At 41.5% G+C, this 26,553-nt stretch overlaps 1 protein-coding gene across 3 annotated transcripts; it reads left to right on the top strand.

The window, feature by feature from the left end:
* Positions 1 to 25,417, top strand: GREM2 (gremlin 2, DAN family BMP antagonist). 3 transcript variants are annotated; one of them, XM_088053870.1, is made up of 4 exons: positions 3,451 to 3,525; positions 3,658 to 3,745; positions 21,885 to 22,481; positions 22,558 to 25,417. In XM_088053870.1, exon 3 carries the CDS (start codon positions 21,886 to 21,888, stop codon positions 22,390 to 22,392), a length of 507 nt encoding a protein of 168 aa, XP_087909996.1. In that variant the 5' UTR covers positions 3,451 to 3,525; positions 3,658 to 3,745; position 21,885; the 3' UTR covers positions 22,393 to 22,481; positions 22,558 to 25,417. The 3 variants fall into 3 exon arrangements, with proteins under 3 accessions (XP_014118817.1, XP_087909996.1, XP_014118818.1); XM_014263342.2 differs by lacking the exons at positions 3,451 to 3,525; positions 3,658 to 3,745 and adding an exon at positions 1 to 117; XM_014263343.2 differs by lacking the exons at positions 3,451 to 3,525; positions 3,658 to 3,745 and adding an exon at positions 6,026 to 6,099.
* Positions 25,418 to 26,553: the final 1,136 nt, after the last annotated feature.

Genomic DNA, 26,553 nt, shown 5'->3' with positions numbered 1-26,553 from the left:
GTTTGCTGTCATGAGGACATTACAGATGTTTTCTTCTGCGCAAACCTCTGCAGTTGGCTTCAGATCTTTGAGGATGTGGTTGTTTGTCAGCCTGTTCTGTCATCCTGAGACCTCTGGGTAAGAAGCCACTCAGCTGTCCCATTCAGTTTTTGGTTGTGGAATTTGGCAGCTCCATCAGCTGGTGTCACAGCAGCAGTGCCATTGCCAGCCTTCTAGTTCAATGCATCTGGCACTGACTCTGAAGGGACCGTGGGGAAAAAGTGTGCATGGCACAATATTTCCATCTGCTCATCTGACCACACTGGCTAATTAAGTAGTTTTGACTCCTCTGTCCTGAAATCTGTCTTCAAAGCTTTGTGCCCAAATTAGCCTTATGTAGAAAATGGTGTCTGTGTGTTTTATGCATATTTAAATATGTTTTAGGAAACCTGGCTTATTTTCTAATGATTTATAACTTATATTCGTCTTCTTCAAAAAAGAAATAAGGTGATATTTCCTCTAAATAACTGATATTTTGGAAAAGCCAAGACATTCTTCAAAATCTCTAATCTTGACCTCCTTTGCCAGCAGAGGAGCATTGCACAAAAGTTACACATTCTGCCTGTAGCAAAAATGCAGTCTTTAATTTTGAAACCATCTGATAGCATCTGCATTATAAACCTGGTAGGTTCACATGTAACACATTTCAGTGTGTTCAACATCAAGCTGGCTTTAAGTAGTGGTTTGGTGACCCCATAGCAAAATGACAATTATTTATTTCTGCGATACTTAGCACAAAACCTAAAAGCCTAGGAAACTGAGAAGAGAGATGACAAAACTAGGCAAAAAAACTCCAGAACCTATTAAAAAGATGAAAAAGATGATTCTTTGGTGGATAATGATTGTTCTATGTTATGTGTGTATATATATATGTGTGTGTGTCTATTTACTTAGAAGGGAATTAAAGGAACTTTGAGATGTCATCTGGCTCTTCTCCTGCTTGTTAGGATCCATTTCATCTAACATAATCCATTGCAGATGTGATTTTCTTTTTTCCTTTTGCATCACGTTTTCCTTAATAATTCTGATGATGAATCTACAAACTGAGACAACTCAATTCCAATGCCTCACTATCTGCATCATGGTGCTTGCTAATAGGAATATTGTCTGAAATATTATTTGCTAACATTACTGCATTTGAATCTCTGAGGATTGAAAACATCATTTTGTTCTTTGCTGTTGCCTTTTATGCATTTAAAAGCTGTTAAAATCAGTCCTTTGGACTTTGTTTCTTTGTGCTAAAGATCACTGATTCCTGCAATTTTGCCACATCAAGCTGGTTTCTGTGTACATAAATTCTCCCGTCTTTCTTCCTTGCCTCCCCTTGGGGAAGAATGCATTGCTTTCCTGAAGCATGGTGCCCAGAACTAGTTCATAATCTGCTACTTTCCATTCTGTATTTGTGAACCCATGTTTTCAGGGCCAAAAAGAGACTCCTGATTTGTCCTTAAGATCCTCAGTGTACCATCAGTGAAGGGTGGTGGTCATAGATCTGAGTTCAGCATATAGATTGGATTAACTTCTGCTTTTGGATTTTTGTTTTAATTTCCAGGTGAAGAGGAGTTTCTGGTCTATTGTGGAATGTATTTGGACTGATGCATTACTCTGACAAACATTGTGAGAGACATCAATGCACAGTGAAACAATAGAAAACTGGGGGAGTGCATGGAAGCTGATTTAACAGAAAGCTGTCAGTGCCTTTAACAAGAATAAATATTACTTTGCAATTGATTAAAAATAAGAGCTGTATATTTAAGATGGCAGGCATCTTTCCCTGTTTAAATGCTAACTAATCCAAACTTCAAACTTATTCAACTGCTGTACAGTTTCCATCTCTTTGTTCTAATTACAAATCGGAAGAGGGTGTGTTCCCTGGTGCTTATGACTTGTGTGCAGGGTAGGTTATCACACTTATTCTAAGGTCTGGTAACTTTTCAAGCTTTTAGGCCTGAATGCAGGAAGCCAATTAAGTGTTTGCTTAACTTCTACAGTGTTAGTTTAAAGCTGCCCTGTCTTAATCAGAGTCCTAATTACTAAAATGCTCCCATACCTGCATGAGAGCTTAGTCCTATCTGTTGACTGTTAATTATATTACATTTATTCTTGCATAAAAGCAGCTGTAGTTAAATGGAAAGCCTTAGCTCACGTGGTTCTCAGAATCACCCAGGCTTTTGGAGGATGAAGGTGCCTTTGTACAGTAACAAGGGAGAAGCTTAATGAACAGGTTCTTTGCACAAGGCATGTTCCCTTCAACTGGCTGGACATTGTGGTGTCTGTACGGTGGCAGATGCACAAGCTGGTGCTCGTTGGCATTGAAGTCGTCTCCTGAGAAACAGAATGGGGCCAAATGAACAGACTGCTTCAGCCTTCTGCTGAATGAATGCTCCTGAATGTTTGCCTTGTGTTTTTCTTACTCAGCTATTAGCAGCATCACTCCATCTCTTACCATGTCACGTGAGTGCACAACTTACGCTTTTGCTTGAGGAGGGCAAAAATCCATATGAATTCAAGAGCAGAGCAAGTGACCAACTCTTTTTACAGCTCTGGTGCTCTGTTCTGAAAGGGAGGTTGGACAAATATGTGCATTCAAAATATATTATAATTCTGACAGATTTTAATTTTTTTCCCAAGCTATAAACCAGGAGATTGGTTCTATCTCATGAGTATACTGGCAAATCTGTTACCTGGAAAGAGAATGGAAAAGTGTTTCCTCCAACTTTTTTTTTGCCAAACCACGCTACTTGTTTGTTTGTCCTTAATTCAGTTTAGTTTAATTTTGTATTGCAGTAATTGCATGGGCACATAGTATCTTCACACAAAGAGAGAGCCACCTTGCCATCATCTTCCAGCTTAGATTCTGGATCAGGTATGGAGAACCCGGCAAGGGTAAATGTTAAGACAGGTAGGATGATAAGGGAGAAAGAGTGAGGCAGAAGGCATCAGTGTATCATATATCATATAGATAATTCTTTTGCAGTGTAACCAGTGGTTGTGTTTAATCACTTAAAACCCTGATGTTTTGGCAGTTGAAACCTTTGCACTTAAAAGGCAAGACACTCCAAAGTCAGACAGTAGGATGGAGAAGTTAGAGTACATTTTCATGCTTCTTTTTCTATGTTTAATATTTAGTTTTGCACTAGAGTTGCAGAGCACATTTTCAAGATAAGATAAAAGATCCTCTTTTTAAGTACCCCATATCTATTGAGGACTTGAGATAAACTGCGCATACCACTTTTGGAAATCTAGTCATAAGTCAGAGCTGTAGTGTTTAAAACACTTGCCATAATCAAGCTTTTGTGTCTTTATAGCAGAATGAGGTTTTGATGGAGAGCTGGCTGTCCTAGAGCATGTGCCTGTTCAAATATGCCACATCTCTCACCTGGCTTCCAGTGGCCACTGTGGAGGAGTGTGCATCTCTTACAGGGTCTGTCTCTGATGTGTCAGCCTAAACAAACATCTTTGTGATGCTCTCGGGCATCTGAAATGGTACTACTCATCACATTCTATTCTATTCTATTATTATTATTGTTATTATTATCAGTCCTTCTCACTGCAGTGGTACAGACTGTACTGCTAACATCAGGCCATTTAGATATAAGGACCATGCATCTCTTACAGGAAGCCAAAGCATGCAGGATCATCTGTCAACGCCGCCTTTATCAGCCACACCCTCCCAGTTACATTAGCCTCCTCCACCCTGAAACAGGTAAGTTGGGTGACAGCGTTCCCAGGCCCCAGTCTGGAAGGAGTATCAGGGTGTGGTGTGGCCACTGGTTGGAGGCAGCGAGCTTGTAGGCTGGGACTGGGAGGGCAGAGCAGCCCAGCACTGGTACAGGAGCCCAGCAGCACCACTGATCCTGCAGGCAAAACAGAAAAAGCCAAACCTTTTTGGCTGGATCAGCACACTTGTCTTGCTGACTGTGTGGCTGCACACAGGCCTGTGTCCTGGGTGGGGGGAACGTGAGATCAGGAGCAGAGTGACAGTGGCTCACAGTCCAGAGGACTTAAACTGCATCCTGGACTGGGTGACAGCGTAAGATGATTTAAGCTTTATCTCACAGGGGCATGGTTTGCAATCAGAAATATATCCAGCTGACATTAATTGCTGTTTTGGTTATTTCCCAAGGTCAGGTACAGGGTTTTCTATGTGCCATTACTCTTCCTGAAAGGAGAGTTGTGCTATTCCAAAATGGCTATATGTAGTGGGAATATATAATTGAACCGACATGCTGCAGTATTCTAATCGGAATGTAAAACTGAGGAAAAAAGGCATAGGTTTTAATTGTTTTGGTCTGTGATTAGTTGCATTTGGACTCAAAATCTAGAACAACTGACCTTCTTAATCTGTCAGGGAGGATGATATAATTCAGGGATCTTAAATCAAGACCTCACCCTCCATACCTCAAAGCCTAATGACATTAAAACAGTGTGGAATATGTACTGTAATCCCCTTCAGGTCCAGGCATTTTGTGTTTATTGCCTACCTCATAATCCGGCTTTAATTGTAAAATATGGTAAATGCCTATTTGTGCTTTCCATTTTCTCACTAACCTTTTCTGCAGTTTTTAGAGGTTTTTTTTTCTGTTTTGTTTTTTTTTGTTTTTACAATGGGAGTGGAATACAGGTCAGATTATCTCTGGTTCATGTGTGTACTGAAACCATGAGCTTAAATTCAAAAACAGGGATGATGTTGTTGAAAGGCTTGTTAAAAGAAAGATAAGTAGCGTCCCCCACTGGCTACATTTTTGGATGACTGGAAGCAAGCAGATCATGTGGTTCACCTTGCACTCAGTGGTGGGTGTATGTGAAACACACATGACAAAGCAGGGCTGTTAGGGAGCTGCTGAGAGACTCCCAAACTTCATCTGTCTTCTGTGTGAATGGCAGAAGACAGCATCACCACCTACCCAGCCATACATGTGGGCATCCTACAGAAACACTGCCATGTGGACACATAAGCAATGTCATGGTCCAGAATGAAACTGGAGGCTTTGTAGGTGTGGGAAAAGGTGTTTTCTGGATTGCTCACATTGATTCAAGTGATATGTATGTCCCTGTCACCTGTTCCTAATGTGCCTCTAAATCTCTCGTTTCTCTTAGATGCTTTGCCATGGATTTGGCAAGCAGCTTTAAACAAATAATATTTGTGTTTTTATGGGGGGGTGGAGACTAGAGAAGACTTTGTTAAAACTGTAGTATTGGGAGGAGCTCCTTATGTCTTCTGTACAGTTATGCTGTAAATCCACTAGTAGTTTGCAATCTAAAGTCTGTTTCTATTATTTCAAAATCACCTGTCTTGCATTCTTCTCTGTTTCAAGTCTGCAGTGCCAGTGCACATTCTGCTTAAACCATACAGTTTAATGATTTAATTCTTACTCCCTTTTTTTTTTTTTTAATTTTCTTAGATAAGCTTAAGAGTCCTCCCCTTCAAGTTTATAACAAAAATGCAGATACAGAAGTATGCACTTGCTTTGATGCTTTTTGTGTCATTCATGTTGTAAACAAAGTGTTTGATTTTGAGGGTGGGAAACAAGGGGGAAAAACACCACAAATAATGTCCCTGTGTTTTTAATAAGCAAAGTTTTGCCAAGTAGCAATTAGTACCCTTCGGTTTTTGTGCTAATTAGGAGCTTCTTAGGATCCTCTAAGAAGGGGTTTTGGCAAGTTAGCAGATTTTCAGACAGGTGAGCTGCTTTTAGCTTTACCTTTGCTAGGAGCATTTTTTATAATGTTTTTCCTAATTCTATTCTGTTCTATTCTATTCAGCAACTATTCTGTTGCTCTGACATTCACCATGTTCTTATGCTGCCCAAATCACTGATGTGATATGTATGAAACTTCTCTACAATTTTGTGCTGGAGAAGAATTACAGAAGCTGAAATAATCACTCAAAGCAAAAGCTGTTGTTCTGAAACTAAGTAAGGGAAGAGAGGAAGCATAATTTTGTTTTCCTAAGCCAAATTCTTTACTGAGCGTCCTTTCAAAATACAAGCATAGAAGGTCCCATGAGGCTGTGGTTATCACTTACCCATTGAGGTCCATCATACTACAGGAATTGTGGTAAGTTCAGTTGAAACATTTTTTGTCTCTTCACACAGTGGGAATGAAAGTTTTCAGAAGTGTTGTTCAAAACTTTTTTTCAAAGATACTTTTTCAAAGGAAGAGATGCAGACGTTTTTGGACTGAAAGCACCTGAAGGCCCCAGTTTGAATTGACATGCATTTTTAGGGCTTTCCCATTACTAAGACAAAAACGTGTTTCATGTTAACTCTGTGAAATGATTTCTTGGCCTTTGAGGATTTAGTAATTTTACACTGAAAGTATCTTAAGACACATTTTTGCTGACTTCACCTCCTTCTCGAAAAGTAAAATAAGGGACAATTCAGAATCTTATTATTTAGCTGATCTGAAGTGGAGACGTAGGCCAATGTTAATATTTGCTCCAATATCAAGATGAGGCTTTCAATATGGCTAGTTCTCATAGTGTCAGAAAATATTTTCCCTCATTCCTTATTGTAGATTCCTGTCCTGTTAATCCCATATTGTACATAACTTCTTTTAAAAGTCTACTGTTTAGCCAAGACATAGGAAAAACAATTAGAGAAGTCTATTTCATGGGTACGTAATGATTTTTTGGTCCAAGTCACTCATGAATGAGTATGTGAGCTGTGTGTGTGATCATACATTAGGAACCAGAGTAAACCTATGGATCAGAGCATTTTCTTTGGAATTATCTTGGCTATAATCAGCTACGGTGAGACTTGGCTAGTGGCACAGATGGCATCTGGTTCTGAGCCACTACACACACTTTCATCTGATCGAACAAAACCTTCATCTGATCAAATTCCCTTGCTGCTTCAGCAGTATGTGATTGCTTGAACCAGCACTAAGTGTCTAGGATTGGTAGAATGGTGTAACCTGTAATGCCTGTGTTCTCTGACTACTTTGTAATAAGAGAAAAGAAACCAAAGCAAACCCTGAATGGGAAACCTTCCTGATCACTCGTTCCCTCTCTATTCCCCGCCACTTTTGCATTTACTGGTCACATGTGGACCTGTTAGCTAGAATTTCACATTGTATTCCTGTCAGAAAGGAAGCTCCTTGCCACTTCACTTGGACCATTCATTACTCTCAATCCAATTAAGCACTGATGTGCAATGGGGTCTTGGTATCTTTTTCCTTCTGTGTAGTAACATGAGGACATCCAAGATTACCAGTGTTGTCTCTCTCTTCCCTAGATTAAAGGAAGAGCTGCCTAAGACACATCTGGGGGAGAGTCCTTGTGTAGACCTGGAAGAGAAATGCAGCTTGTGATCTCACACTTTATATATTTAAATATATCTATAAATTACATAATATATATATAATATAATATTATATTTTATATATTATATAAATATATATATAATATCTATAAATTTATATAAATTTATAGCTAGATGTTTGCTAACTCTTTCAAAGATACTTTCCTGACTTTTCTGAGATTATCTTTCTGACAGAGCCAAAGAGAAGAATCTTTAGATTTCCTTTTAGTTACTGCCTATTTCTGCTGAGCTTGAAAGCGTCAATAATGGAAAAATACTCAAACCTTAACTGTGGTAACACAGTTTAAGTGGCTTGTGGCCAAACACTGTAAAAAACCCAAGGTCAGAATAAGTTAATAAAGAGCCTCCAGGTGCAGTTTATCTTCTGCTTTATCTTCTGCTTGTGTTTGAGTAAAGAAGGTGCCCAGTTACAATGAGCCAAAAAAATAACTCCTCAGCTAGTAAGTAATGAAGTTGGAATCCTTCCTCTCTGATGCTGCAAAATTACGAGTGCAACTGAGGTTACAGGGATACAAGTGGTCCTGAAACTGTCTACAGAAGGGGACCTCTGGGATTTTTCTGTGGATGTGTGAGCAGAAGGGGTTGGTGGTTGCCCTTGTCGGCTTTCTCCCTTCTTCTTTTGTCATAGGGGAAGATCTTCCCTGCTGTTATTAAAAAGTGTTTGAACTCATTCCACTCCACAGGGTTCCTATATGATGTCTGATTTCTTGTCACTTTTCTTGCTGGGTTTAAAACTGGATCTACCCAGATGATTCAGATGGCTGAACTTTCAAATCCAGGTCTGATCATCTGTTTATCATGCATCACTCCATTTCCCAAGTTCTGTATGTGACTGGCAGCTCAGTTCTGAGACTTTGTCCAGCTCCTAAGTTTCAATCATTGTCAAAACTGGCAAATGTAGGTCTTGCCTTCCAAATAGTGAGGAAGTTACTTCTTTAACTCCATTACTAGCTTTGCCTCTGTTTTACTAGTCCAGTGGCATGCTACTGAATCTCCTTTTGTTCTGTGAAGGGAGTCTGAAGAAATCAGCTTGTGTGTGTTTTTAATTACATGTTTGTTCAGCCCTCCAAGGATGTCAGGAGCTGTGAACAGCAAATGCCAAGTGATTGCCAGGAAGAAAGCTGCTGACTGCAGTCCATCATAGACAGAACCCTTCTGTGTAGCTGCCACTGCCTTGCCATGCACATACCGACGATATCTGATTTTGATTATAGTCTCTCCTCTGATGATAGTGCTGTCTCGGGTTCTCCTGGAGACAAAGTCTTGGTCAAGTGAAAACATAAGCAATGGTGTAGTCAAGGACAAAGTCAATCAGTCTCCCCCAGATTCCAGTCTATTGACTCTTCTTTCTTCCTCATTTGGAGTGAACTGAAAGGCTAACGATCTCCCTTTAAATGAGCATAACTCACTGTATTATGTTAGTCTAGACAAAGGAAATCAAATTAATTAGCAGAAAGACTGCAAATGTGCTGTGGAGGAGGGCCTGTCATTAGAGTACCTCATTCAGGCTCCTGTGGCTTGCTGTGTTTTCAGAACGATAGCTCTGGTCTTTCTCTCCACAGAAGAGAAATAGAATAATACTAGGCTTCAATTAGAGACAGAACTATAATTCTGGGCAAGGAGAGGGGGAGGTGAGTAGAAAGACGGCTGCTCTGCAAAGCCTAAGTCATAAAACATAAAATCCCAGTTTACACATGGCAGCAGATCCTTCTGTGATTGAATTACAGCCTTCATATTCAGTAGTGGGTCAGGTCTGTAAACCAGAATACAGACAGAGCAAATATTTACATTCTGTGTGTAATGACAGAGGGAGAATCACTGATGGGAGCATGAATCAAAGCCACAAGAACATAGATGTGGGACAGCCACGTGTTGCCAGCAGTGTGAAGTGGAAGGAATGGAGTAAATTTCCAATATTTGGATTTTAAATTTCTTACAAATCATCCTGCAGCATTTGACTTAAAATTTGTCTTGTATTTACTTTCAGTTGTGACACACACTGCCAATAACAGTGCATAAATAGCAGTTTGCCCATTCATTCTGTGTGCTATGTGTTTTCTAATATTTCTGGAAAGTTATTTTGAAGTGCATAGGTATTTTGCATTTTTTGTAGATAGTGCATATATAATTAAAATTTTATTTGTATTCCTGACTTTATAGCATCTCAAAAGATTTTTTTTTTCTTTTGACAGCTGTTGAGATGCTTATTTTGGTCCATTTGACAGCTATGACAGTCAAAAAGGTTACTGTCAGTTTGGAAATATCAATAGACATGTAGTGAAGTAAAATTCTTTTTGATATATTAGAAAACAACATAAAAACAAGGGTCAAAATATTTCAAAATTGAAGAACTTGCATCAGGGCATCAACTGGTGCATGGACTAGGGCATCCAAGAAGCCATGTAACTCTAAAGGTTTTGAATTCCAAATGTCATGTTTGTTTATAGGCTTGCAAAAACACAGCAAAACAACCTGTCAGAGCATGTGGTTGCTGCACTTTTCCGCCCTTAGAGGTGTGAATTATATTTTAGTTGCATACATCAAGTTTTTCTTGTAGACACCCTGAGTGAACAGGGCTCCTTTCAGAGCAAAGCCCACAGCTGCATTAAACATTTGAAACAAAACTAATTAAACAGGGATTGTGATGGGCCATTGGTTAACCCACAAAAAGTAACTGCAAAAGTAAGCCAAGCAGAAGGCTGGTGCTCTTAGGGAAAGAAGAAAACATTTAGTAATTCTGCAAGTAAGTTTGTGAACAAAAAGAGGTTACAAAATACTACAGGATCAACCCAAGGATAATACCATGCGTGGTGTGTAGCAGTGACTTGTTCCTGCTTGGCTTCCACTGACACAGAGTGCAAACAAGCTTTATGCTGTTGGGCCAGCTTTCACCCTGGGTGAGAGAATATATTAAAAACTTAGAGGTGACCCAAAGCTCTTTCAAGGTGTCTTGTGCTATGTGTGAACATTAGAGCTCATGAACTCTGATTTTCTATGTGTGTGTTCAGTGTGCCAGTCCTCACAGTAGCCCCAAACTTCCCCTTTGCTACTCACATCTCCTGTTCTAAATTGTGGTACCATTGACTTGTTCCCCCTGTCCCCTTCCCAGTAATACTCTTCATGCCTCCCTGGGGACCCTAGAAGAAAACACACTTAGTGTAATGCAATAGAAGTTTCAATCCTGCCTTGCTGTCCAACCCATCTGAAATTTGGCAGAGGAAAAGAAATTAATTGTGAGGAGGTGTCAGATGTGTTGCTTATAAGCTGAAGGAAAGGCAAAATAGGATGAAAGGATTCCCTAGATTTAGCCTTGCTGAGGAGAAAAAGTGCTTTTCTGTGAAAGTAATAATTCTGGCAGGGCACTTAGTTACGTGTTTGCATGGCATGGACCTGGTTGGAGCTAGCAGGCTGCATGGGGTGAATATTTCTTTTATTTGCTCATTAGCCGAGCTCTTCTGCACTCTGTCTCCAGAACAGCTCTAAGTTTTCGTTGGGAGGACTGATGCTTTGTCAGGCAAATTTAAGCAGAGATTAATGTAAGTGAAAAAATGTTCCAAGCAATAAATCTATGCCATTTTTAAGACAACTGTATGAAAATAATAGCTGGAATGATTCTTACAAGTGGCATATTGGAAAGTAGTGGGATATATAGCTGAAATTTTGTTTGTATGGGAATTTTCATACTACCTAATAGAAAGATTAGCTTATGGGATACTGGGATAATAGCAATTCTTATTTGAACCATCTGTGTTTCAGCTCTATAAATAGGATACCGGTTTACAGAAACTCATGAAGACTAGACCATCAATAATATTTTAGACTTTTCAAACAGGAACATGACCAGAGTCATAATGTGGTAACTGAGGACAGCACCTTGACAGAGCCAGAAAGAATAAAACTATCTGAATCTACCAGAAAATCTGGAAAATTTAAATGTTACTTCTCTGCTGATTAATCGTGTTTCTTATATACAAGATTACATGCCACCTGTTGATTTTTAGAAGTACTTGCATTTTTCTGATCATTAAGAGAAGCAAGCACTTCTTCTGAGCACTTTCATGATGCTTTAGAGACCTCAGTTTTCTCCTAGAACAGAACTCATTCAAATGCCCTCTTTCTAGAATGGTGCAAGTACAGTAAGGAACATAAATTGAAGATTAATGGTGATCTCCCTTATTGAGGCTAGAAAATGAGCTGTGCATTCTAGAAGTAGTGTGTTGTTTGAAGCTACAAAGAAATGAAGCTCTTAACTCCATCCCTGTTCTATCAAGTCAGGGAAACTATATTGGAAATTCTCATACAAAACAATTTTTGTTTACAAGAGTATAATGTTTTTAAAGAAGAGCTTGCCTAAGGGTAACAAATCTGTATTTCTTTGCAAAAGGACGAGTATTGGTGCCATGCGGTGCAATTGAAAGATGTTGGAAACAGTCCATTCTCAGTTAATTTCTAACCTCTAGTAACTCACTTCCCCTCTGAGCTCAGTTCTGGTCCCACCATATGTTGGTCACCAAGTCAGTCTACAAACATTTGAAGTCGTGTCGCTTAGTCAGGCATTGGTCTTGGATGAGATTTCTATGTTCTGTTGTAATGTAAACAACAAAAATATAATGGAGACTGTTCATTGCAAAATAGTCTTTTGTAGCATCGATTCTCCAGCGAGGAAACAAGGAAATGAGCTATTGTATTTAAATGCTGAACTTTCCCCATTCTTGTGTTGACTGTCCTCTTTTCCAACAGGCAGAGGGATGGTCACAAATGAAGACATTTGCTCAAGCCACCGCTTCCCTTCAGATTTAGTTTTTAGTTTCCCAAGGGCAGAAGTCTGCTGGTTTCTCCTGAATTAAATGCTGCCAAATGGGAGTGTAACAGCTGCCTTCGACACAGAAGAATAAAGTTAAATGTAGGCTGTTTTTATTTGCTGGACAAAATGTTCATATGCAAACAGAACTGACTTGCCTCTTTAGGGCTCTTTATCTTGTGCTGAAAAGCTGAGAAACATCGAGAAAGAGACCAGGTATCTTTTCAACTTTGTTCATTCTCACAGAGAGACATTTTTAGATTCATAGGAGAATTATCAGTCCTTTCCAAGAAAGCTCTTCTCCTCGTATCCATTCCTTCCACCCCCTGACTGTAGCATTCTTCAAAACCAGGTTGTGAGGAAGAGAATCAGCCTCATGGACAGCTAGCAGAAATCTGGTTTTATTTTGTGGGTTTTTCCCTCCTCCCACTCCCCCTTTTTTCCCCAGTGTTGCATATGCTGCCAGTACTGATGACTACGCAGACACTTCTGAGTAGGACATCTCACTCTGCTTGGGACAATTCACATGTGCTCACCAGGCAGACATTTGTCTGTGGTTGGTTTCAAAACCACAAGTTCCTGAAGCTGAAATAGCTACAAGATTTAGGGCTTTTAATCATAATGATACAAAAAAACCCAAAACAACCTTTGCCCAGTTACCTGCTAGTATTCAGAGTGTGTTCCTAATCTCCTAAAAAAGATTTGCTCCATTACCACAGGTACTATAGGATGGCTTTGCTTTTACATTTCTTGCAGCTTTCATTCTTTCTCTTCATTTCACTTTTTCTGTTTTAACATGATAAATGCTGACACAATTGTTAAATCAAAATCTTTGCTACTGATAAATACAGCGTCATATGAAGTTGATAGTGTCTTCACTGTATTACCTGGCTAATGTAGGGTTTTACCTGGCTAATGTGAGGCCTTAAAAAGAACCCAAACCAACAAAACTTGCAGCATTGTTTCCTGCACTATTTTCTTCTATTTGGGGCCTTAGTAATTGCATCTGTTATGTGTGTGTGTGTGTTTTTGGGAAGCACTGGTATTTATCATGGGCATAATCACAGAGGACGAGTAAGGTTAGAAGGAACCACAGTGGGGCATCTGGTCCAACCTTCCTGCTCAAGCAGGGTCATCCTAGAGCACACAGCACAGAATTGCATCCAGACAATTCTTGAATGTCTCCAGTCAGGGATACTCCACCACCTCTCTGGACAGTCTGTTCCACTGCCCGGTCATCCACAAGGTGAAGAAGTTCTTCCTCCTTTTGAGATGAAACTTCCCATGCATCAGTTTCTGTCTGTTGCCTCTTGTCATGTTGCTTGGCACCACTGAGAAGAGCCTGGCTCCATCCTCTTGGCACACTCCCTTCAGAATCTTTTAGGCATTGATGAGGTCCCTTCTCAGTTGTCACTTCTTGAGGCTGAACAGGCACAGCTCCCTCAGCCTTTCCTCATAAGAGAGGGCTTCCAGCCTCTTAATCATCTTTGTTGTACTGAGGATCCCAGAACTGGACACAGCACTCCAGATGTGCCTCACCAGGGTTGAGAGGCAGGATCACTTCCCTCAACCTGCTGGCAATGCTCTCCCTAATCCATCCCAGGACACCATTTGCCTTCTGGGCTACAAGGACACACTGCTGGCTCTTGGACAGTTGTTGTCCACCAGGACCCCCAAGTTCTTCTCCACGGAGCTGCATTCCAGCAGCTCAGCCCCAGCCTGTCCTGGTGCAGGGGATACTCTTCTCCAGGTGCAGGACCTTGCATATCCCTTTATAAAGTTCAATCAGTTCTTCTCTGGTCATCTGTCCAACCTGCCGAGGTCCTTCTGAAGGGCTGCACAGCCCTCTGGGGTACTGGCACCTCCTCCCAGCTTTGTGTTGTCAGTGAACCTGCTGAGGAGTCATCTGCCCCTTCACCTGAGTCATTGATGAACAAGGTAGACAACACTAGTGCTGGACCTTGGGGGACACCACCTCCATCTTGACATGTGCCACTGGGTACCACCCTCTGGGATCTGCCGTTCAACCAGTTATGAATCCACCTCACTTTCTACCCATCCAGCCCACACTTCCTGACCTGGCCTATGAGGATGTTGTGAGACAGGGTTGAAAGCTTCACTAAAGTCAAAATCCACTGCTCTCTCCTTATCTATACAGGTTGTTGTTTCATGGCAGAAGGCAGTCAGGTTGGTCAAGCATGATTTATTATTTGTGAATCCATGCTGACTTCTCCTGATCACCTTCTTGTCATTCATGTGGCTAGAGATGGACTCCAGAATGAGGTGTTCCATCACTTTTCTCAGGGTTGAGGTGAGGCTGACTGGCCAGTAGTTCCCTGGGTTCCCCTTCTTGCACTTGCTGAAGACTGGGGTGTGACATTTACTTTCTTCCAGTCCTGGCACCTCTCCTGACTGCCATGGCCTTTCAAAGATGATTGTGAGCAGCCTTGCTATGGTGTCCACCAGTTCTTTCAGCACTCATGGTCAAATTTGCTTAGGTGTTCTCTAAGCCAGTCCTCCCTTCCAACATTCCTTTACACTGTTCTCCTGGGTCAAAGATGCCTAAGAGATGTCATTTCAGACCAATGCAAAGAAGATGTTCGGCAACTCTGTGTCTTCTGTTACCAGCATCCCCAATCCATTTAGTGAAGCATCCACATTATCCTTAGTTTTTCTTTTGTTATAGTTACATTTGAAGAAACACTTCTTGTTCTCATTGACGTGCTTGGCCAGATTTAATTCCAGATGGTCCCAACCTTCCTTCTTTCATTTTTACTTCTCTGACAACCTCTTTATATTTATTCCAAGTGGCCTAACCCTACTTCCATCTCCTTAATGATAAAAGTATGTCAAAATACCAGGGCTGACTTCATCAATACTTTCCTTCCCCCTCTGTCCGGTCTTCTGGAGCTGTAGTTTACAACCAGTGATTCTCCTCACAAACTCCTGGTCCTGGCTTTAAAAAATTATCTATTCTAATTCTCTATTCCTCCAGCACTAATACTACTTTAAAAAAAAAAAAACAAAAAACCCCAAAGGTTTGAAAGCTATGCAAGATAAGAAGGATTCAGCCTATGAAGAGCCTAATACTATAAATCAGTGATACAATATTTAGGTCAATACACTTTGTGGCAGGATGAGAGTGCAAACTGAAACTGCTGGAGTAGTGTGATCCTTTAACACTAATGAAGTGACCAGCTACATTTAAACAGGTTTCAAATGAGCTTGTCTTTTGTTCTTGAAGGAAAGAATAGTTCAGTGGTTTTAAACATGAATTTCTGTTGGCAGTAAAGGCAGATAAGAGAGAGGACAAGATGAGGAGGGAAAACCCAGCATTCAAGCTGGTTAGTTTTAGTGTCAAGGGTTACTTTACTTTCCAGTTTCCTTCTGTCCTAAAATTAACACATGACATATTGCTGAAAGACAGGAAAATTGGCTGAGTTGTTGGTTTCTCTTATATTTTTGTGCATGGATCAAGAATTCTTCTAAACTCCCAGCCTTTTCAGTGAAAATTCAAGATAAAGCTCTTGGAAGTAGAAAATCTATTCAGTGCAAGCTGAATTAATATAGTGCAACATCCTTTCAACTAGCATAGACTGTCTCCACCAGTGTTTTCTACATCCATTTTGTTGATTAATTACTTTATTTTTCAATAATTTAAGTTCATAGCTTTCAGGAACTGTCTTGATAAGGAGAATTTCTAAGTTCTGGCATTACTGGGGAAATCTTGTCCTGTTCTGAAGAATGCAGGCTGTCATTGTTGAAACCTAACTTCATCTCCCCCTTTCAAAAAACAGAGCAAGAGCTCACACAGTAGAGTGTGGCTCCTGGGACATCCAGCCTACAGGAGGACCTTTCCTGGTTCCTTCAAAGCTTCGTGGTGTTCCTTGTAGACAGTCTTGACTCTCTGGGGGAGAGGTGTTGGTGCAAGAGAAAAGGATGGAGAGAGAAGGATCTCCATCCATGTGAGCCAGTGAGGGTGCTAGGAATTTATTAAGTCTGAAATAAATGTTTTCTCCCCCAGACATCTACTGTTAGGGCTGTGATGCAACAAAATAGCTTTCTTTCAAATCACTATAGAAGGTTCTTGGAGGACAAGAATGGAAAAATTTCTGCCTGTAAATTTCTCTAATGGCATTTATTTGTATTTAAGTAATTGTTTTTTGTGTTTTGTGAAGTTGTTTTGAAAAGTGATGGGTTGTACTCCTAGAACATGGTAACTACTGCTATAATGCAGATCTGAATAACTGAATCCTAGCTGCTGTATTTTGTTTTTTACATTTTTAAAAGTTTGGTCTGCCCAGACTCCTGCATGCTTTGTTGTTGTAACTGGCCTCACTCTTGGCAATTTAGTAATGGGAATCTATTAATGATGGAATGATTTAATAAGATGCCCATGTCTCTGCAACAGGAGATACAGTACAGTGTTCAGTTACTGCTAATGCTGTTGGAACATGGGAAAAATAGTTTCCAAAGGATAGCTAAAAGAGAAAAATTAGCACCAAATACCTCCCTTGCACAAAGATGCTTGATTAGTCTTTATTGAGGTCTTTATGAGAACACTTTACCATTAGAATCATGCCTAACTATTAATAAATTAAATAAATAGCATTTTTGGCTTCCTGGTAGAGAATTTGATATTTCCTGGCTTTCCACATCTGTTGCTAAAGCCAAGTTTTAGTTCTTTGAAAAGCTATGACCTGGCTTGTCTTCAAGGAACGCTTCTTGTGTCCCATCTTAAATGTGAGAACTAACCATGTACATCGTGTTCTTACATTATTATACATATGACTGGTTTATACAGATTTTTTTTCTGACTAGGTCTAATATGAAAGTAAATGGAGACTAGAAAAAAATGCAGGCTTCCTGCATTCAGCCACATTCAAGTGACCCCTAAGGATATCTCTCATATCTCTGAAGTTTGCAGTGTGGAAACTGGAAGCAAGTGATACAGGTGGTGAAATGTGGCCGTCTATGTACTGTACTATGTAATGGGACCTGATTTAATCTAGTCTGTAATGCCTGCATTTTGCTGGTAGTTACAGAGAAATATCTGTCCAAGGGAAGCTCTGCAGCTGCTAACTAAATTTAAATTTTTCAAAAAGAAAAAAAAAAACCCAAATTTGTTTATCATCTTCCCAGCCACTGGCTCTCACAGTACTTGAGACTGTACTTCTGATGGGTGTATGACAGGTTTATAGTACTAAGTCTTCTTCCTTATGAATCCATACTGTGATTAAGCTGAATAGGTAGAGTCTCAAATTCCATGGTAAGATAGGTTTTGCAGGTTTGGATTTTTTGGTTGTGGATTGGGTTTTTTTTGGTTGATGGGATTTTGTTGTTGTTGTTGTGTTTTGTTGTTTTGGTTTGTTTTAAATTGCCTAAGACTTTTATTTCTGAATTCCCTCCGGAAAGACCTGGTGGAGAGATGATTGTGTCATACCTGTATCAGAGAGTTGGATGCTTCCAGGAATGCTGATAATGCTGACTGCTCTGTAGGTGCTACAAAGTAGGTGCTAAAACAAACAGATGGGTCTCACACCTCCTGATTTCCTGAGCACCTAATGTAAAATATCACAGTGATCTTTCAGTTATATCCCTCTTTCTTTCTGTCCACTTGCCAGCTTCAAGTAGGCTGATCTTCAGAATAGGAATTCCCAGTAAGGATCTGCATCCTGAGCTGAGAAACTGGTCATGACTTCGAAAATTAGAGGAAACACTGGAGCGGTCACTCAGCACAGATGGGCACTGGTGTTACCTCCTGCCCTGCCTTTCAGAAGTAGCACCCACTTCTTCTCAGGGGGACTTCTCAGAAAATGATGACCTTGAATTCTGAAAGCAAATCCAGTGCTCCAATCCAGAGAGGACTTCCCTAAGCACAAAACTATAATCTATTTTGGGGGTTACACCAATCCGTGCTCTGGAGCTGGATTACTTTTGAGAATGTGTGAGTTATAGGACCAAGAGGTTAGCATGCAAAAGGGAGCCTGCCTTGGTAGGTATTTTATGTTACACAGTAATTGGATACAAAGGAGAAATAAAGCTAAGGGAGGACACAGTGATCCTCGGTTTTCCCCTCCCAGCACAGTGACCTGACCTGTGAATGACACAGCTGGATTTTGACATTCTCGCTTCCATGGCCAAGGATTTTTTACACTCCTGGGCCTGATAGCCCAACCCCCCAGCATGATGGGTTTGATGAGTTTGTTAACTCATACTTGATGCTGATTTCCATATCTGAAGGAGAAAAAACTTGCCATGTGATATGTAAAATGCAGCCAGGCCTTGTTGGGTGTCTTGTGTAAAGTTAAGTTATTCTCAGCTCATGCACTGTAAAAAAAGTGTGTGGGGAACTGGCAGCAGCTGGCAACAATGCTTGAAGAAGTTGAAACCTGTCACAAAGGAGCTGCCGCTGGGTCTGCTATGGGGACCCCAGTGCAGCAGGAATGGGGGCCCAGACTGGCATTGGTGCAAGTTGAAGGGGCTTTGGTATCTTGAGGCAGATTTCACTTGTGTGGTCTCAGCCACATGCTGTTTCATTCTCTTCCATCTATGTAGGGCAGAACTGCCCTGTCCTTGCCAAAAGTCAGATTCTTCCCCAGTACGTTTTGTGTTTCTTCTCATCCCGCTCTGTCTGCAGACAGACAGCATTCACCGTCTTGCTTTGCATTCAAATTGAGTTTGCCAAAAGGTTCTCTTTCTCTGGGAGGCCTGAAGTATCTCTTCTCTTTGCATGTGAGTGCTGAAAATACACGTGTAGTCCTTGGCAAGTTGCTGGCATCGTGTGACCTTGTTTGCACCCTTACTTGCTTGAATAGGGGATTTGTGTGCCAGGGCTTAGAAAGGGGTGATTTGCAGGCTAGTAAGGGGTAACACTGTGATTAGAAATTCCACTATCTGACAGAATGCACATTTGACCTCCCTAGTGTAGAATAGATTATTACTCCATTATGTAAATATTTTAAGGTTCAAGTTTGATAAAGATCAATGACTGAAATAAGTTGTGCATTCCTACCTGTCTGTAGAAGTACTTGCATGTATTGCAGTGTTTGGTTTATAACTGTACAATAGTGGCTTTGATTAATAATGCTTTATTAGTTATAAACACAGACTTACTGAATAAATCCTACTTACTCTATTGAATGGCTCTTCATGCCTACATAAAACCATTTAAGCAATTGGAATACTGCTATAGTTTTTCTCTATATTATGGATGTTGAGTTGTTAGTTACTCTGTCAGGTTTCCTGAATTCCTGTGTAGCAGTTCTGCTTGACCACCACTCTTGACACAAAAAGGAAATTTTATGTCCTTTCAAGTTGCATTTTATGAAGAGAAAGGGCAGCCGTGGTAACACGGGGTTTCACAGAATTGTAGAGTCATGGAAGTTGGAAAAGACATTAAAGATCATCCCAAGAAAAGAGGAGGGGGTGGGCGAAAGGGTGTGTCTCTCTTGCTGACCTTTGCTGTCCTCTTCTATGATGCCAGGATCAGAGAATGAGACTGGAGAGGCATAAGTATCCCTTGTGTTTCAAAAGAGTAGAAGAGTGTGTCTGAGAATTGTGGCATAAGGCCATAATCTTGTGGAGAGCTCACCTCTGTCTTTTTCTAGAAGACAAAGGTTTGTAAATCTGGTTTCTTTTCCTCCCCTTTCTATATAAAACACAAAGCACTGGCAATCAGTTGTTTTATCTACTACTGAAATGCAGCCGTCAGTGCAGAATAACATGAGAACAGTTCGAAAGGAAACATGGAACGCTATATTCAACTGAAACTAATTACCTGATTAGGTTTTGGCCTGGCTGTGTGGGTTGACATCCAGTGGACTTGGCGACAATACATGCCAGCAAAGCCAAGTCTAGTCTTGCTTCGTTTAAAGGCTCTGGACAAAACTTCTTGGACTTGCATGCTGAATGCTAAGCAGTGTGAAAATAGGCCACTGATTTAAAGTACCCATGGCTACAGTGGATGTTCAGTGGGGAGATGGCATGGTTGCAGATGAATGAACTTTTTTGTGGTTTAGAAATACTGGTTTCCATTTAAAGGTGGTTCTGTTTCAAGCGTACACTCTGGTGAAATTTAACTCTGCATCAGAACATCGTCTGTTTACAGCTGTATGATTATCACTTTTGTTTCCTTCAGCACTTCAGGCTTCTCCCTTTAGAGACTTAGTCCAAGTCTGACATTGAGATCTTGTAGACTTAGAAAATAGCCTTAAGCAATGTTATCTCACTTAGTCTGCCAGAGTAGTTCCTTTTCTTTATCTCCACAGAAGTTAAACATGTTAGGTCAGCTTTATTAGGTAAGAAGCATTTGTTACTGTTATTGTCTTCTTTTGTACCTTTATGGCAAGCACTTTTTTGATCTTTTGGTGTCATTGTTTGGAAAGTGACCTGTTTTCTAAATGGGAGTACCTATACAACATCTGAAGTGTTAGATATTATAATTACCAGTGTGATGGCAGTTTTTTTGTCTAGACATCTCTCTAAAGGAAAAAAAAAATTAAAATCATTACTTGGAAGGGTTTGAAGCTTTACCTTGAGGAGAGGGATAAGTCTTTCTTCTGTATGCTGTAAAAATATCCATTAAGAATAAAGGTGAATAGAACACTTCAGAAAGATGTGGAAGTGTTCTAGTCTCCAAATGGGAAGCTTCTGTGCACCAGCTTCTGGCACTGAAGAGATCCTCTGTTCTCCTTTCCCATGGAGAGGGATATGAAATGAACTGCCAAATGAGCAGTTCATGACCGAGCATTGACTTTATAAGGAAGTTTAGTGCACCTAGTCTGATGTTCTGGAAGCACATTGAGACACATTACTAAAATGGATTTGGATGAGAGCTGGTAAGAGATGCTCCACAGAACAAGAATACATAATAGGCAACCATAGGAAAAAAATAGTTTTGCTATCTGGCTGACTATTTTAACTTAGCAACAAACTTATGTGGTAACTTATTCCTTAAAATCAAAAATAAATATTGAATCCTCTCATGTTTACTAACCTTCTTAAACCATTTTCCCAAGAGGCCTTGCAGTTGTGAAGTCCTCGAAGTTGTGTTTAAGCATTTCCTCTTACTGCAAAAATAAATCCATCAAGATTTTGGCCTCATACAAAGACAACAAATACAAGCCTGTGAGTGCCATAAGAACCCTAAGAAACTTCAGAAGCAATTTAAAATAATAAAAATAGTTTTTTGGACACCCCTTGCTACTTCTGTGGGGTGTGAGGCTGGGCTGGGACTTGAGGGCTGAAAAGACATGGGCATGCACTTTGTGTAACCGGGTATTCCCTTGCCCTCTCCCCTGCCATCCCCAAATCAGCTCTCACCATCTTGGCAAGAGTCTCTTGAGCCTTTGCTAGCCAGGATTTTGCCCAGCTGTTTGGCCCAGGATTTCACAGAGAAGGAGCAAACGTTTCTGGCTGAAGCTGCTGTAAAACCACCACTTCAGCCTCAAAGCATTAGTGTCCCTGTGGGGAAAAAACAAGTAGCTGGAGAGTTTGGAGAGGGCTGAGGGGGAGCAGTGTGACTTTCCAAAGGGCCGCCTGGCCTCTTCATGATACGTAATCACCCAAGAATAGAGCTAATCTAGGAAAAGTGATGGGATTATAAAGGCGATAAGATCTCCGCTTCTTCTAAAAGCGTGTGTGAAGTACCAGCTCCATTCCAGCTCTGTGGTTTGAAAATACGTGTCTCCTAACAGTGCCTTGCGTTGCCCTTGCAGGATGGTTTGGAAATTTGCCTTGTCCGTTTTTCTGATGGCAGCAGTGGTTCGAGTGTCGGACACCAGGAAGAACCGCCCTGCCGGTGCCATTCCCTCCCCGTACAAAGGCAGCGGCAGCAACCACTCGGAGCGGAGGCAGCAGCTGAACAAGGAGGTGTTGGCCTCCAGCCAGGAGGCCCTCGTGGTCACCGAGAGGAAGTACCTCAAGAGCGACTGGTGCAAGACGCAGCCGCTGCGGCAGACTGTGAGCGAGGAGGGCTGCATCAGCCGCACCATCATCAACCGCTTCTGCTATGGGCAGTGCAACTCCTTCTACATCCCGCGGCACGTCAAGAAGGAGGAGGAGTCCTTCCAGTCCTGTGCTTTCTGCAAGCCACACAAGGTCACCTCTTCGACCGTGCAGCTGGAGTGCCCCGAGCTGGACCCACCCTTCCGACTCAAGAAAATCCAGAAGGTCAAGCAGTGCCGGTGCATGTCTGTGAATCTGAACAGCTCAGGCAAACTGTGAGAACAGGCATGTGGCTGCTGCTTGGTGTTGCCTCCATCAGCTTTCCTGCTGCCTCTCCTCTCCCGCTGAGCAGACTGTCCATTTTGTTGGTGTGTTTCTTCTTCTTTCCTTTTTTTTTTTTTTTTTTTTTTTTTTTTTTCTTTTATATGTTTTGTTTCCTTTCAGGAGACATCCCTCCAGCAAGGAAAGGCTCCTTGTCACTTGCCTACTGGAATAATGCTTTTTAACCGGCTGTGTTAGGCACTTCACCATAAATATTTTAAATATCATCTGGCAGTTGAATCTTCTGGAGTGGAGCAGGCTCACAGAAGTTTGGATTGATCATCTAAGTGACCAGTTGGCTGAATCCAGCATTAAATGTTTCCACTGTGTGGAGTAAAGCCCTCTGCCCTACACTCCAGTTCCCTCCACAAGCTGAGAATGCCTTCCCCTTGCTTTCATCTGGAGCTTGCTTCTCTCACTTGGAAGTGCTGGGGTGCTGCCCAGGACTGGGGGACACGGACTGGGGAGAGTAATGTGTGAAAAGCAGGCGAGACTCTCTGATGAGGCTCCTCTCCTTAAGACGGCTTCAATTGTGCAATGACAAATGATTCTGGGCTTGTCTGAACGGCAGATCAGAAGCAAGGGGAAGAGGGTGAGGCACTGGGTCAGCCACGGTGACCACAGAGCAGACTGAGGGTGGGTTCTGATGCTGTTGTGGTTAGAGTATATTGAACACATGGCCTCTGCAGCAATGTTTATTTTGTAACCTAGCTATAGTAAACAGCTGTTTAAAGTATTATAGACCTAGCCATGTATATTTTTCTTGTGGCAGAGTATGCCAGCGATTAAAATATGTTAAGAGACTCAGTTGCTAGGTCGGCTGCCTGGCTTAAAATGGACATGGTTTTACTATGCTTTTGGTAGGTTTTTGTATGTTAGATATGTGTGTGTGTGTGTTTCTTACTCCAAAAAGGACAACATCCATTTATGACCTTATATTTATGCCTGCTCAAACCAGGGGAGGTGGAAGGGTAGTGGGAGAGAACACTTAAGGGAGTGATGTGTCCCGAAAGGTATAAAAGCACTGTCACACAAAGGACAAAGTTTGGTCATTGCTGGACTGAATACAAAAGCTGCATAAGTGTCATCAAGTTTTGGGAGTGGTGTCTCTCCCACGACTGGAAACCATGTTAATGTATTAGTGTTAAAGGACAAATGCCTCAGTCAGTCAGTGCTGCTGGAATGGGTCACAGTTGTGGGAGCAGGGAGAGAGTAAGTTGTAATTGCTACACTATTGGTGGTCCACTGAGTTTTTGAGACCTGCACAATAAGTGTTGGTGAAAACTTGCAGCTCATTTTAAATCATATTATATTGTTATTCAGTTGATGGAGTTTTACGTGTCCTCTATACCCCATTTGTTACAGTTCTGATCTGTATTAGTCCCAGCTGCATTAAAATCCTGTCTCAAACCAGCCCCTTCCCCCAAACCAAAGCCAGTGTGCACACACTTGTCTGAAGCTTACAAATTACGAATGACATGCTGACTCCCTGTGCATGTCTCACAGTTCAGCCTCTGCAGCCTGATGCCAGAGCCCCTCCCCACCAGCCTCCTCCCATGCAGCCACTTCAAGGGGTTAATGTGCTCAGCACCGTCGCCAGCCGGGGCTTCAGAGCCACAGGTCTCCACTATGTGACACAGGCCTCCCTAAGAGGCTTTCAGGACTGATCTCCACCAGAGCTCCAAGCGGTTTACAGGGGCTGGCGTGGGCAGGGTGAGGTTGGTCGGGTCTGGCAGCCCTGTTACATGAACAGAAGTCGCTTTTCTGCTGTGACCTTCCATCGTGTCAGAAGTGCACAGGGAGACTCCTCGTGCAGGGAATGCTTTAGGGGCTCTTGCTGCTGCCCTGTGGCATCGTGCCAGCCCCAGGATGGGCACAATTCAGTCTTGAGAGTATGGGTGTGGTGCAGAGGGGGAAGGTGGCAATACAGTCTACTAAGACTCCTGGGGATCTCAGTCTTCATTTGAAAGGAATGAACTGAAAGTCAGACATTTTGGAGCAGAGAGAGAAAATCACCATAGTAAATTCACCTAAGAAAAACATGCAAGAATCTTTAAGCTATGCCCTGCCTGGGTTTTTCACCAGTTTGAAATATGAATATGCTGCAGCTTAAAGCTCCTTCTAGGAGCTGTGTTTATGTAAAAACTGAGTTGAGCTTGTAATGGTTAAAACTGTATTTAATTCTTGTTTTATAAATGACAACAAAAAATGAAGAAATGCTTTAAGTATAATGTAATTATTTTATAGGTCAACTATTAAATTATAGATTAAATAATAAAGCTACTCTAGGGTTATATGGCATCCAGGTGTTTTGCTTCAAGAGTTTGTGTGCAACTGCTCTCTAACCAGTACATTCTCCAGCTGCCTTTTCACCCTCCCAAATATAGGTGAATGATGTCTCACCCTGACAAGTTGGGAAAACCTAACTACTTCTCCCCTTGTTTCCCAGTACTTCTCCTCAGAAGTACCTGGAAGGCAAGACAAAAAACACACAAAAATGAGATGCACTATTCTTAGATTCTGGAGTCGATTCTGCATGCAGTTATTCTGGGTTTTTTGGTAAACTGCTGAGCAAAGCTCCACCACTGGCTGAAACATCACCATCATTTACCACAAGAGAAGTAACTGACCTAAATAATTTTGTTTAAAATATATATAGACCCTTTTGTAACAGGTACCAATCTACTTAAAAGGAAAAAAAGTTCTAAGATATAGGTGAGCTTCAGCTATCAGATATTGGTTGCTATCAGCTCTTGGACAGGTTTCACCATATGGCAGTCCAAACACAGCGTAGTATTTTGGGGTTTATTGTTTTTTTCTTTTTCCTTTACCAACACAGAGGTAATGCAGTTTCTCAAGGGAAGATTTCTGTGTGGAAAGGGAGCTGTCACAGTGATTGATGAACCTCCATGTGACCGGAAGTGATGCCTGTGATGGGTCTTGAAAGAAGCAGGAGAACCTAGACCACAGCTAGCAAGGGATGGCTAGGTCCTTTATGGCACTACACTTGTAGGAGCCCTTTGCTGTCTTCCCTTCCCTGTCTCTTGCCCAAATCTTCTCACAGTTCAGTGTTTGGAGACTTCTTTTTTTTTTAGTAGCTATTGCTTTAGAGAATTAGTGTCTTACTTTGCCTTGGCTCCCTGGGTGTGGTCAGGCTCCCTGCTCAGACCTCCTAAGTGCCTCTGTCACTTGACTCAAAAGGAGCTCAGTGGTCACCTCCTCAAATGCCCCTCTCTCATTTGCAGCCATCTCTTGGCCAGCCTGCTGCTTTTGCAGGTCATGGATTGCCCAGCACCCACCTGAACCTCTGCAGCTTGAGGCACAGCCCAGACTCCAGCTCCAGTTCTCTCAGTCTGTTGCTGCCCAGCTGCTGTACTGTCATTTTACCAGAGGCATATGCCGTGATCCAAAAATCTCCCCCTTGTGGAAGCAATCCAAGAACAAGGTGAATCTCCCCGAGTAGATGGAAAAGCTGTAGGTCAGACAGATGTAGTTACTTCATAAAGTGGACAGGTGCTACAGGACAGGGGAAGGGAGCAGGGCAGTGCATGTTAAACTGAACCCACAGTGGGACTGCCATGTTGGCAGGGCCCCAGTTTCGGGTGGGGGGCAAGTGGAATTTCTAAGAGCATAAATCCAAGGAACAGCTGGGAATAAAAGAGGTAACAGTGCTGAGGCAGTAGGGACCCTTTAGTTCAGAAAGCCATCATTTTTTTGAGGCCATGGACTTACCACTGGATGCTTTTAAAAGTAGGTTGGATGAATATCAGATAGAGGAGCAGATGGGTCTGTTGTGAGAGAATAGCTCATAAAAGCTGTTCTGTAATGAGAATCCTCTTGATGGGTGGCAAACATGAATGGAGTGGGACATGGTTTTCTCTTTTCAACCTTTGCTGACTTGTGTACACTATCTTCAGAAAAACTCAACTTCATCAGTTTTCACTTATTCTGTCCACAGCAGATTAAAAATTTGTGTAACTGAAGTAACTGGTATAGTGGATTTATCACAAATTTAGCTTTGCTTTTAACCTAGAGTCTGCAACAAAATAATTGCAATGCAATGACTTGCTGTATGTTCTCTTAATGAAATTGGTAATTGCTTTCCAGCTTTTTTCAGTG

Source organism: Pseudopodoces humilis, chromosome 3 (genome assembly GCF_049639895.1).
Source record: "Pseudopodoces humilis isolate 2021_Gansu_Grassland_sample_001 chromosome 3, ASM4963989v1, whole genome shotgun sequence".
Taxonomy (NCBI): Eukaryota; Metazoa; Chordata; class Aves; order Passeriformes; family Paridae; genus Pseudopodoces; species Pseudopodoces humilis.
Note: the sequence above shows the minus strand (reverse complement) of the source record. Positions and strands in the feature narration are given on the sequence as shown.